A 13,358-nucleotide genomic window follows, 5' to 3' on the forward strand; every position below is an offset into this window, starting at 1 on the left:
TCTAGGGCATATTTTCTTCAGTTATTGATGTGTACCTTACTAGAGCTCGTAGTAGCACCTGGGTATTTGATACTGGTTCTATTGCTAATATTTGCAACTCGAAACAGGGACTGCGGATTAAGTGAACACTGGCAAAGGACGAGGTGATGATGCGCGTGGGAAACGGTTCCAAAGTCGATGTGATCGCGGTTGGCACGCTACCTCTACATCTACCTTCGGGATTAGTATTAGACCTTAATAATTGTTATTTGGTGCCAGCATTGAGCATGAACATTATATCTGGATCTTGTTTGATGCGAGACGGTTATTCATTTAAATCAGAGAATAATGGTTGTTCTATTTATATGAGTAATATCTTTTATGGCCATGCACCCTTGAAGAGTGGTCTATTTTTGATGAATCTCGATAGTAGTGATACACATATTCATAATGTTGAAGCCAAAAGATGCAGAGTTGATAATGATAGTGCAACTTATTCGTGGCACTGCCGTTTAGGTCATATCGGTATAAAGCGCATGAAGAAACTCCATACTGATGGACTTTTGGAACCACTTGATTATGAATCACTTGGTACTTGCGAACCGTGCCTCATGGGCAAGATGACTAAAATGCCGTTCTCCGGTACTATGGAGAGAGCAACAGATTTGTTGGAAATCATACATACAGATGTATGTGGTCTAATGAATGTTGAGGCTCGTGGTGGATATCGTTATTTTCTCACCTTCACAGATGATTTAAGAAGATATGGGTATATCTACTTGATGAAGCATAAGTCTGAAACATTTGAAAAGTTCACAGAATTTCAGAGTGAAGTTGAAAACCATCATAACAAGAAAATAAAGTTTCTACGATCTAATCGTGGAGGAGAATATTTGAGTTACGAGTTTGGTCTACATTCGAAACAATGTGGAATAGTTTCGCAACTCACGCCACCCAGAACACCACAGCGTAATGGTGTGTCCGAACATCGTAATCGTACTTTACTAGATATGGTGCGATCTATGATGTCTCTTACAGATTTACCGCTATCGTTTCGGGGTTATGCTTTAGAGACGGCCGTATTCACGTTAAATAGGGCACCATCGAAATCCGTCGAGACGACGCCTTATGAACTATGGTTTGGCAAGAAACCAAAGTTGTCATTTCTGAAAGTTTGGGGCTGCGATGCTTATGTGAAAAAGCTTCAACCTGATAAGCTCGAACCCAAATCGGAGAAATGTGTCTTCATAGGATACCCAAAGGAGACTGTTGGGTACACCTTCTATCACAGATCCGAAGGCAAGACATTCGTTGCCAAGAATGGATCCTTTCTAGAGAAGGAGTTTCTCTCGAAAGAAGTGAGTGGGAGGAAAGTAGAACTTGATGAGGTAACTGTACCTGCTCCCTTATTGGAAAGTAGTACATCACAGAAATCAGTTTCTGTGACACCTACACCAACTAGTGAGGAAGTTAATGATGATGATGATCATGAAACGTCAGATCAATTTGCTATTGATCTTCGTAGATCAACCAGAGTAAGATCTGCACCAGAGTGGTACGGTGATCCTGTTCTGGAAGTCATGCTATTAGATCATGATGAACCTACGAACTATGAAGAAGCGATGGTGAGCCCAGATTCTGCAAAATGGCTTGAAGCCATGAAATCTGAGATGGGATCCATGTATGAGAACAGAGTGTGGACTTTGGTTGACTTGCCCATTGATCGGCAAGCAATTGAGAATAAATGGATCTTCAAGAACAAGACTGACGCTGATGGTAATGTTACTGTCTACAAAGCTCGACTTGTTACGAAAGGTTTTCGACAAGTTCAAGGGATTGACTACGATGAGACCTTCTCACCCGTAGCGATGCTTAAGTCTGTCCGAATCATGTTAGCAATTGCCATGTTTTATGATTATGAAATATGGCAGATGGATGTCACAACTGCATTCTTGAATGGATTTCTGGAAGAAGAGTTGTATATGATGCAACCGGAAGGTTTTGTCGATCCAAAGGGAGCTAACAAAGTGTGCAAGCTCCAGCGATCCATTTATGGACTGGTGCAAGCCTCTCGAAGTTGGAATAAATGCTTTGATAGTGTGATCAAAGCATGTGGTTTTATACAGACTTTTGGAGAAGCCTATATTTACAAGAAAGTGAGTGGGAGCTCTGTAGTATTTCTGATATTATATGTGGATGACATATTGCTGATTGGAAATGATATAGAATTTCTGGATATCATAAAGGGATACTTGAATAAGAGTTTTTCAATGAAAGACCTCGGTGAAGCTGCTTCTATATTGGGCATTAAGATCTATAGAGATAGATCATGACACTTAATTAGACTTTCACAAAGCACATACCTTGACAAAGTTTCGAAGAAGTTCAAAATGGATCAAGCAAAGAAAGGGTTCTTGCCTGTGTTACAAGGTGTGAAGTTGAGTAAGACTCAATGCCCGACCACTGCAGAAGATAGAGAGAAAATGAAAGATGTTCCCTATGCTTCAGCCATAGGCTCTATCATGTATGCAATGCTGTGTACTAGACCTGATGTGTGCCTTGCTATAAGGCTAGCAGGGAGGTACCAAAGTAATCCAGGAGTGGATCACTAGACAGCGGTCAAGAACATCCTGAAGTACCTGAAAAGGACTAAGGATATGTTTCTCGTTTATGGAGGTGACAAAGAACTCATCATAAATGGTTACGTTGATGCAAGCTTTGACACTGGTCCGTACGATTCTAAATCGCAAACCGGATACGTGTATACATTGAACGGTGGAGCCGTCAGTTGGTGCAGTTCTAAACAAAGCGTCGTGGGGGATCTACATGTGAAGCGGAGTACATAGCTGCTTCGGAAGCAGCAAATGAAGGAGTCTAGATGAAGGAGTTCATATCCGATCTAGGTGTCATACCTAGTGCATGGGGTCCAATGAAAATCTTTTGTGACAATACTGGAGCAATTGCCTTAGCAAAGGAATCCAGATTTCACAAGAGAACCAAGCACATCAAGAGACGCTTCAATTCCATCCGGATCTAGTCCAGGTGGGAGCCATAGAAATTTGCAAGATACATACGGATCTGAATGTTGCAGACCCGTTGACTAAGCCTCTTCCACGAGCAAAAGATGATCAACACCAAGGCTCCATGGGTGTTAGAATCATTACTGTGTAATCTAGATTATTGACTCTAGTGCAAGTGGGAGACTGAAGGAAATATGCCCTAGAGGCAATAATAAAGTTATTATTTATTTCCTTATATCATGATAAATGTTTATTATTCATGCTAGAATTGTATTAACCGGAAACATAATAAATGTGTGAATACATAGACAAATAGAGTGTCACTAGTATGCCTCTACTTGACTAGCTCGTTGATCAAAGATGGTTAAGTTTCCTAGCCATTGACATGGATTTTCATTTGATTAATGGGATCACATCATTAGGAGAATAATGTGATTGACATGACCCATTCCGTTAGCTTAGCACATGATCGTTTAGTATGTTGCTATTGCTTTCTTCATGAATTATACATGTTCCTATAACTATCAGATTATGCAACTCCCATTTACTGGAGGAACACTTTGTGTGCTACCAAACGTCACAACGTAACTGGGTGATTATAAAGGTGCTCTACAGGTGTCTCCGATGGTACTTGTTGGGTTGGCATATTTCGAGATTAGGATTTGTCACTCCGATTGTCCGAGAGGTATCTCTGGGCCCTCTCGGTAATGCACATCACTTAAGCCTTGCAAGCATTGAAACTAACGAGTTATTTGCGGGATAATGTATTACGGAATGAGTATAAGAGACTTGCCGGTAACGAGATTGAACTAGGTATTGAGATACCGACAATCGAATCTCGGGCAAGTAACATACCGATGACAAAGGGAACAACGTATGTTGTTATGCGGTCTGACTGCTAAAGATCTTCGTAGAATATGTAGGAGCCAATATGAGCATCTAAGTTCCGCTATTGTTTATTGACCGGAGACATGTCTTGGTCATGTCTACATAGTTCTCGAACCCGTAGGGTCTGCACGCGTAACGTTACGATGACAGTTATATTATGAGTTCATATGTTTTGATGTACCGAAGGTTGTTTGGAGTCCCGGATGTGATCATGGACATGACGAGGAGTCTCGAAATGGTCGAGACATGAAGATTGATATATTGGAAGCCTATGTTTGGATATCGGAAGTGTTCCGGGTAAAATCGGGATTTTACCGGAGTACCGGGAGGTTACCGGAACCCCCCGGGAATCAAATGGGCCTTAGTGGGCCTAGGTAGAAGAGAGGAGAGGAGGGAAGGGCTGGCCGCGCGCCCCTCCCCCCTAGTCCGAATAGGACAAGGAGAGGGGGCGGCGCCCCCCTTACTTCCTTCTCCTCCACTCCTTCCCCCTCAAGTCCTAATCCAACTATGAAAGGGGGGGAGTCCTACTCCCAGTGGGAGTAGGACTCCACCTGGCGCGCCCTCTCCCTTGGCCGGCCACACCCCCCCTTGCTCCTTTATATACGGGGGCAGGGGGGCACCCTAGAGACAACAACAATTGATCATTGATCTCTTATCCGTGTGCGGTGCCCCCCTCCACCATAGTCCACCTTGATAATACTATAGCATTGCTTAGGCGAAGCCCTGCATCGGTAGAACATCAACATCGTCACCACACCGTCGTAATGACGAAACTCTCCCTCAACACTCGGCTGGATCGGAGTTCGAGGGACGTCATCGGGCTGAACATGTGCTGATCTCGGAGGTGCCGTACGTTCGGTACTTGATCGGTCGGATCGTGAAGACGTACGACTACATCAACCGCGTCGTGCTAACGCTTCCGCTTTCGGTCTACGAGGGTACGTGGACAACACTCTCCCCTCTCGTTGCTATGGACCACCATGATATTGCGTGTGCGTAGGAATTTTTTTGAAATTACTACGTTCCCCAACAGGTATCATACACCCACCATATACCTTCCTCAAAACAGCTACCATACCTACCTATTATGGCATTTCCATAGCCATTCCGAGATATATTGCCATGCAACTTTCCACCGTTCCGTTTATGACACACTCCATCATTGTCATATTGCTTAGCATGATCATGTAGTTGACATAGTATTTGTGGCAAAGCCACCGTTCATAATTCTTTCATACTTGTCACTCATGCATCATTGCATATCCCGGTGCACCGTCGGAGGCATTCATATAGAGTCATATCTTGTTCTAAGTATCGAGTTGTAATTGTTGAGTTGTAAGAAAAATAAAAGTGTGATGATCATCATTATTAGAGCATTGTCCCAAGTGAGGAAAGGATGATGGAGACTATGATTCCCCCACAAGTCGGGATGAGACTCCGGACAAAAAAATAAAAAAAAGAGAGAAAAGAGGCCATAAAAAAAGAGAAAAGGCCAAGAAAAAAAAGAAAAAAGAGAGAAAAAGAGAGAAGGGACAATGTTACTATCCTTTTACCACACTTGTGCTTCAAAGTAGCACCATGATCTTCATAGTAGAGAGTCTCTCATGTTATCACTTTCATATACTGGTGGGAATTTTTCATTATAGAACTTGGCTTGTATATTCCAATGATGGGCTTCCTAAAAATTGCCCTAGGTCTTCATGAGCAAGCAAGTTGGATGCACACCCACTTAGTTTCTTTTTGAGCATTCATATACTTATAGCTCTAGTGCATCCGTTGCATGGCAATCCCTACTCACTCACATTGATATCTATTGATGGGCATCTCCATAGCCCGTTGATACGCCTAGTTGATGTGAGACTATCTTCCCCTTTTTGTCTTCTCCACAACCACCACTCTATTCCACCTATAGTGCTATATCCATGGCTCACGCTCATATATTGTGTGAAGATTGAAAAAGTTTTGAGAATGTCAAAGGTATGAAACAATTGCTTGGCTTGTCATCGGGGTTGTGCATGATTTAAATATTTTGTGTGGTGAAGATAGAGCATAGCCAGACTATATGATTTTGTAGGGATAACTTTCTTTAGCCATGTTATTTTGAGAAGACATAATTGCTTTGTTAGTATGCTTGAAGTATTACTATTTTCTATGTCAATACGAACTTTTGTCTTGAATATTTCGGATCTGAATATTCATACCACAATTAAGAAGAATTACATTAAAATTATGCCAAGTAGGAGTCCACATCAAAAATTCTGTTTTTATCATTTACCTACTCGAGGACGAGCAGGAATTAAGCTTGGGGATCCTTGATACGTCTCCAACGTATCTATAATTTTTGATTGCTCCATGCTATATTATCTACTGTTTTGGACATTATTGGGCTTTATTAGACCTCTCCCAATGCATTGGTGCTAAACTGGGGTGCTAAGGTTTAGCAACTCATGTCCCCAATGCATCGGTGCTAAGGTTTTGTAGCTAAGCCTCCTCTATTTAATTGTTTAGTAATAAAACTTTTCATGTATTGGTTGGTAGTCTTTTTGCCTAGGTCCACGTGCTTAGCATTGGTTCTCATTGGGGTCATCATAATGCTCTCTCTCCTCTTTAATTGCTTTGCCACATCATTTTTATGCCTATGTGGCACCCTTAGCACCTGTACACCATGGAGCACTGGGAAGGGCCTTATCCACTTTTATATTATTTTTGGGACTAACCTATTAACCGGAGGCCGATCCCAGAATTGTTGTTTTTTTTGCCCGTTTTAGGGTTTTGAAGAAAAGGAATACTAAACGGAGTCCAAACAGAATGAAAACTTCGGGAACGTGATTTTCTCATCGAATACAACTCAGGAGACTTGGACCCTACGTCAAGCCAATCAACAGGAGGCCACGAGGTAGGGGGGCGCGCCTGCCCCCTCCCCCCAGGCATGCCCTCCACCCTCGTGGGCCCCCGGTTGCTCCACCGACGTACTTCTTCCTCCTATATATACCCACGTACCCCCAAACAATTAGACACCAAGCCAAAACCCTAATTCCTTCGCTGTAACTTTCTGTATCCACGAGATCCCATCTTGGGGCCTGTTCCGGAGCTCCGCCGGAGGGGGCATTGATCACGGAGGGCTTCTACATCAACACCATAGCCTCTCCGATGAAGTGTGAGTAGTTTACTTCAGACCTATGGGTCCATAGTTCGTAGCTAGATGGCTTCTTCTCTCTTTTTGGATCTCAATACAATGCTCTCCCCCTCTCTTGTGGAGATCTATTCGATGTAATCTTCTTTTTGCGGTGTGTTTGTTGAGACCGATGAATTGTGGGTTTATGATCAAGTCTATCTATGAATAATATTTGAATCTTCTCTGAATTTTTTTATGTATGATTGGTTATCTTTGCAAGTCTCTTCGAATTATCACTTTGGTTTGGCCTACTAGATTGATCTTTCTTGCAATGGAAGAAGTGCTTAGCTTTGGGTTCAATCTTGCGGTGTCCTTTCCCGGTGACAGTAAGGGCAGGAAGGCATGTATTGTATTGTTGCCATCGAGGATAACAAGATGGGGTTTTCTTCATATTGCGTGAGTCTATCCCTCTACATCATGTCATCTTGCTTAAGGCGTTACTCTGTTTTTAACTTAATACTCTAGATGCATGCTGGATAGCGGTCGATGAGTGGAGTAATAGTAGTAGATGCAGGCAGGAGTTGGTCTACTTGTCTCGGACGTGATGCCTATATACATGATCATACCTAGATATTCTCATAATTATGCTCAATTCTGTCAATTGCGCAACAGTAATTTGTTCACCCACGGTAGAATACTTATGCTCTCAAGAGAAGCCACTAGTGAAACCTATGGCCCCCGGGTCTATCTTTATCATATCAGTCTCCTACTACTTAGTTATTTACTTTGCTATTTATTTTGCCTTTATTTTACTTTGCATCTTTATCATAAAAATACCAAAAATATTATCTTTATCATATCTATCAGATCTCACTCTCGTAAGTGGCCCTATAGGGATTGACAACCCCTATTTGCATTGGTTGCGAGGATTTATTTGTCTTGTGCAGGTACGCGGGACTTGCGTGTAGCCTCCTACTGGATTGATACCTTGGTTCTCAAAAACTGAGGGAAATACTTACACTACTTTGCTGCATCATCCCTTCCTCTTCGGGGAAAACCAACGCAGTGCTAAAAGAGGTAGCACACCTCTTCATATAGTTTCTCCCTCGGCCATTGACACTATCAACAACTCATCTTTGTCAGCCAAGCAAGAAGCTCGCAATGAGGTTGCCAACTTTGTTTACAACTTCTTTGACGATCTTACAGCTGCCATTGTTACATACTATGCCGAGCTTCGCCCAAGGGCTGATTATGTCACATTTGGCACTACAAACGACATGGTCCCAACCAAAATTCGGTTGCCAAAGTGTAATGTAGCACGCGACCCTTGGGAAATTGGATATGTGCCACTCCCACCATCACCAACAGTTCTCAAAGCTATGAATGATTGGTTATCTACTGCATCGACCTTACTACTAGAGAGGTATTACCAAGATAGGCATTTTTTTCTTCCGAAATGAGACCATTATTGTTTTATCATGTTTATGTTATGCTTCACATGACAACATCTCATTTTATGCACTCTTGATAGGAAATGGATCGTGCACCCACATCCAAAGCTAGTATCAATTGATGGAACAGAAATCAAACAACAACTAGCAGGAAGCGAACATCTCGGCCATGAGATGGCCTCAGTAATTTTCAGACGACTCCATCAGATGGATTTTTTGTTCACAAAAGATAGCGTAGGGATGGTATGGAGGAAATTCATGGAACCTGAGTTTGATGTAAGTCCAATGTTCACTAACATTTTCCCCCTCTGATAACTCCTCTCTTGTTTTATTAAAGTTTCCATTACACGCTCCAACATGAAATGTCTTTTTTCTTGCAGACAGCTGTGTTGTTGAATGCTGACCCCTTAACAATCCAATCTATCCGCACTAGCTTCACTGGTGCACTTGATAAATGGAACCCTGCCTCAACTAGAGTGGTAAGTATAGAACACAGCCTTATTTTCTAACCGCTGGCCTCCGTTTTATACATTTCATGTCACACTTACTAATTTAGTTGTCAATTATAATTTCCCAACAGTGGCACATACCAGCCATCTTGCCCGATGGATGGGACGTGTACTCAATTGATATGCTGAAAAGGAGGATAGCCGTTCTTGATCCAGCAGTTGGACCATTTGGCTTTAGCAATCGCAGGGTAAACATGCACACATATGTGTCAAACCTTCTGCATTCCGCCCTGTTCAGATGCCTCCAGTGCCTCTATGAGTCATGGCATTGCAACTGTGGAGAATGGACCAGGTCATTCCCAATGCTGATGGTGGAGAAGGTTGATAAGTAAGTTGAAATATACTTCCAGCTCCTGTGTCTCTAATGTTATATTAACATTCAGCTCTTGCCTGCTTACATTTTCCGCACGCATGGTCCGTCAGGGAAGATTATGGCATATGTGCGACATTTCTTGCTAGGAATTTCAACGGCGATAAACTGCAAATACCTTTGACCAAGGTAACTGCCTTTTTTAAGAATTACATTAATACCAATAATTATTGTTACTGAACTTTGGGCTAATTCAGAAATCTAATTCACAGGCCAACATGGACATGCACAAGAACCTCATGCTCTATGAGGTCTTGCGTCTCCAAGGAAACGAGTCGCTAATCCCACATGATGCCATCCAAGCTTTCAAGGGCTCTTTCCTTGTCATCTGAATTATTTCTATGCTATATCTTAGCATTTTCTATGTACATTTAAACTGAAACAATTTATGATGTATCTCCCATTCTAAACAGGTCGACTGTAAGCGACTTTTTTTCTTGGACACAATCCAATACTCTTAACCGTTTCAAACAACAATGCATTGAAATTACGAATTTTGTGACACATACTGGGATACATTCGGCATGCCCTCGGGGTCACGCTCACACTCACACCACTAATCTTAAGGCTCAGGCTGGGATGGATTCTCTATGCACTAAATATCACACTCACACTCACACCAACACATAGAACATGATTAAGATATTACTAGTTCGTAAACGGAATCATCTAGTAAACCCTGAGGAAGATGTAGCAAAACAGAGCTACCAGCAACACATACATAGCGCTGGCCATGCGTTTGAACCTCTGATCCGGCAACACAACTGGCACCACAGCTTCGGGTTGCACATGCAATGGCTCATTAGCTTCACGGAGACGACGAGTCAGCTATTCAACTTGAGCTTCAGCGTTCCTTGTAGCATCCTGCAGGTTCGAGTTCAAACTCTCAAGCATCCACACTAGGTCCCTCAGATCCAGTACCAGCTGCTTAAGGAACGGATCATCAATTGGATCATCATGCCATACGAAATACTGGCAACCTCTCCTCTGCAAACATCCGAAAAGGAAACAAGAACCAAATTTTCGTGAACACGACAAATGAAAAGGAAATCCAAATGTGGAATTCAGAGAATGTTTTAGAGCTTACTTACCCTTGAATAGTAACAACTTCTGTACCGCCTCCCTGGATTTTCGTCGCTCCATGAGATCCACATGGCTGCTTTCTTAGGCGGCCTGCATTCACACGGGTCATATGGCTCGTAGTCTAGCGGACCTTGCCGGTACCTTATCGGCGATCTCACTGTTGCACCTGGAACTCTACTAGCGGAATAACGAGATCGTGAGGAAGAAGAGCTAGAGGAGGCCATTGGAGCGACGAGAACAACTAGATGTGGCTAAACTCCTTGAGAGGTTGGCAAGGAGGAAAGCGATACTTATAGACGGATGCACCCAACCAGCAACGGTCAATAGCCAGCAATGGCTATTTCAAAATTCAAACAAGGAAAGGAAGACGTTGTACATGCCCATGCATTTTATAATCATAAGCCATGCATGGCTGGATTCCTCTCCAGGGAGGTTCGTTCACAGCATCAACTTAACTGACATATTACAACCAAAATGATTAAAGGAACCCAAGTTCGTGCTAGCAAGCACACTTCAATCTCGCTAATCCATGAAAGCGTCCGCACCACCAAAATGATTATCCTGCAGGTTGCGTCTAACCTAAACCCGCAGACAAATCCGACTCCTCGCTGCATCAAGAGCTACTCTTCCATTGTCGCTTGCTCCATGATTCCTGGACTAGGAGTAGAATTCCCTTTGGCCGCCATAGTCTCGTACACATCCTCCTCCTCCTGGCCGGCATACCATCCTAATGCAAGCGAACAATTGGAATTTTGTTGTCAGATTTTTTGAAACTGAACCATGAGATGCAAACTAATGTTTTTTGCAGCCCTAGCATTGTACCTGTGGCACGTCGTGCTCCAGACGTGTACCATTGAAGTTGTTAGCATAGTAAGCAATATAACCGGCAGACTCCCCGCTGAAAGAAAAGAAGAAAGGCATTAAACACTGACAACTATGTGTTAGATTTGTTTTATCATTACTATTACTGGAGACATTACCTGCCGCATGCAACATGCATGTTCTTGTTGTACCTCACATGCCAATCCGAGATATCCATGTTCCATCCGTCAGCAAGCATAGCCCCAACATGCTTCAAACCATTAACCATGTTGCAAATTATGGATGAATGCTTGTCTCTGTACTGATGCTTGGTGTGCTCTATATAAACCGGATCAAGCACGTTGAGTCTTTTGAGCTTCATGTCAAAGACGTATAGGCACCACTCCCTAGTGATTGATATAGGAGCCATGATCTGTAATGCTCAAACAAGGCACAAACAATTAGATTCAACAACATGCACAAGATTCTCTGCATAAACTTAACCCGAACATTATTTGCAGATAACCACACTTACCATCCCGCATAGCCTCAGCTGAAATCCAATGTTCTGGGAAGACAGTAAAGCACGCAAAGTTACCATAGCCTCGCGAGTGTATGGATTCTCAAGGTGCAGCTGGGCCAGAGCAACAAACATCATGATCAAAAAGTTAGATGAATATGATACACAAATTTCAACCTAACAGAGTAAATCTGCAGTTTTATGGTATTACCGGCACATCAGGAGATACAATCCCCCTCCAGAGAGGAAGGCCAACCCTCTCCATCATCATAATCTCCCTCTCATTGAAGCCACGAACCCATGCCTCCATACCATTGTAACCCATATCTCCATTAAAACTGTATTGGTACTTCATTTTGTTACCATCTAGCTTCAACGGAGTTGGCCAAATGCTTTCAAACCAAACCCTGCAATGGAATTCCCAAAACTATGTCAGTACAGTTGTTGGTCTTCTGCTCAAACCAATCACATTTACAAGTTTTCAAAAATATCACCTCCCAAGTCCATCAGAGCAAGTCAGCAACATGACACTCTCGTAGAATTCATCACATATGTGATCAGGGTACTGAACTTGTACCAGCTCTAGCTTGAAATGCGAGTACCCATAGCCAGGGTCCGGCACAAGACAAGCGTCTGGATGAATGACTGCTGCAATGTCACCAAATGCACATCAGAGAGGCATAAAAATTGTTTTAGATTGCATAGACATTCAGTTCTGGTAATTACCCAAAGGAGCAGTAGCCAAATATGGGCTTTGATCCATGTCAGACACATATAGCCTCTTGTTTCTAATTGGAGTGTACACAGCGGACGATCTTGCATGAACACTAGCTGTAGCTCCATCCACTCCAGTAGCAAGTGGTGCTGGCAGAGCATCTTTGTTCAAATGAAACAATTGATGTAGATATTCAGTATTTGGTTAGTACAAATTAGCAAGCAAGATATAGATTTGGGCCAGATATAAATGCGCACCTTCAGTCATTGCGCACATAATCGATGTGTCAACCAGAGGAGCCGCTGCCGGTACAGCTACACGTGCAGAAGATGGGCCAAGGAGCTCGTGCATGGTTTTCTGACACTGGGCTTGTGGTGCCCCAACTGCAATCCATGGCAAAAGTCATGAACAACTTGTGATGAGTGAAGTAAACAAGTAATACAAGACCGTCTTAAGGGTTTAACCTGGATATTCAATCGCCTTCCCCTTGCCCTTGCGATCAATAATCATTGGTTTGTCTTCTGGATCATCACTTGCATGAGCGTCTTGTACCACACCAACAATTGGAAACAACAAGTCAAACTAATCAGCAGGTGCAAAATAAATAAGATTCAGGAATTAATCTTGGATGTTGTAATCACCTGGCATAGCAGCCCGAGCACTAGATCGCCCCACCTCTCCATTATCAGGCTTCTCTTCATTTCTACCATCTGGACATGTGTTTACGGCTGGACCCACTCCAAAGTTGTTTTGGTTACCAACAACCACAGCCATCATGGCATGAGTTGCTTCCCTTGAAGAAGCAGCTAACTCCTCCACCACTACAGCAGTACAACAAATTCTTAGTAAACTATATGCTTTTTGTTCCTATGTAAGGAGGCACAGATAGAAAACAAAAAAAGCACAT

General features: G+C 42.8%; 1 protein-coding gene across 1 annotated transcript; it reads right to left on the bottom strand.

The window, feature by feature from the left end:
• Window positions 1-10,160: 10,160 nt before the first annotated feature.
• LOC147962246 (uncharacterized) lies at window positions 10,161-12,802 on the bottom strand. The gene is made up of 10 exons (XM_087534110.1): window positions 12,709-12,802; window positions 12,463-12,612; window positions 12,231-12,384; window positions 11,948-12,143; window positions 11,752-11,850; window positions 11,396-11,649; window positions 11,238-11,313; window positions 11,040-11,125; window positions 10,424-10,505; window positions 10,161-10,319 (listed from the first exon to the last, which is right to left on the bottom strand). Exons 1-10 carry the CDS (start codon window positions 12,800-12,802, stop codon window positions 10,161-10,163), a joined length of 1,350 nt encoding a protein of 449 aa, XP_087390236.1.
• Window positions 12,803-13,358: the final 556 nt, after the last annotated feature.

Source organism: Triticum urartu, chromosome 7A (genome assembly GCF_056163025.1).
Source record: "Triticum urartu cultivar PI428250 chromosome 7A, HENAU_Tu73, whole genome shotgun sequence".
Lineage (NCBI taxonomy): Eukaryota > Viridiplantae > Streptophyta > Magnoliopsida > Poales > Poaceae > Triticum > Triticum urartu.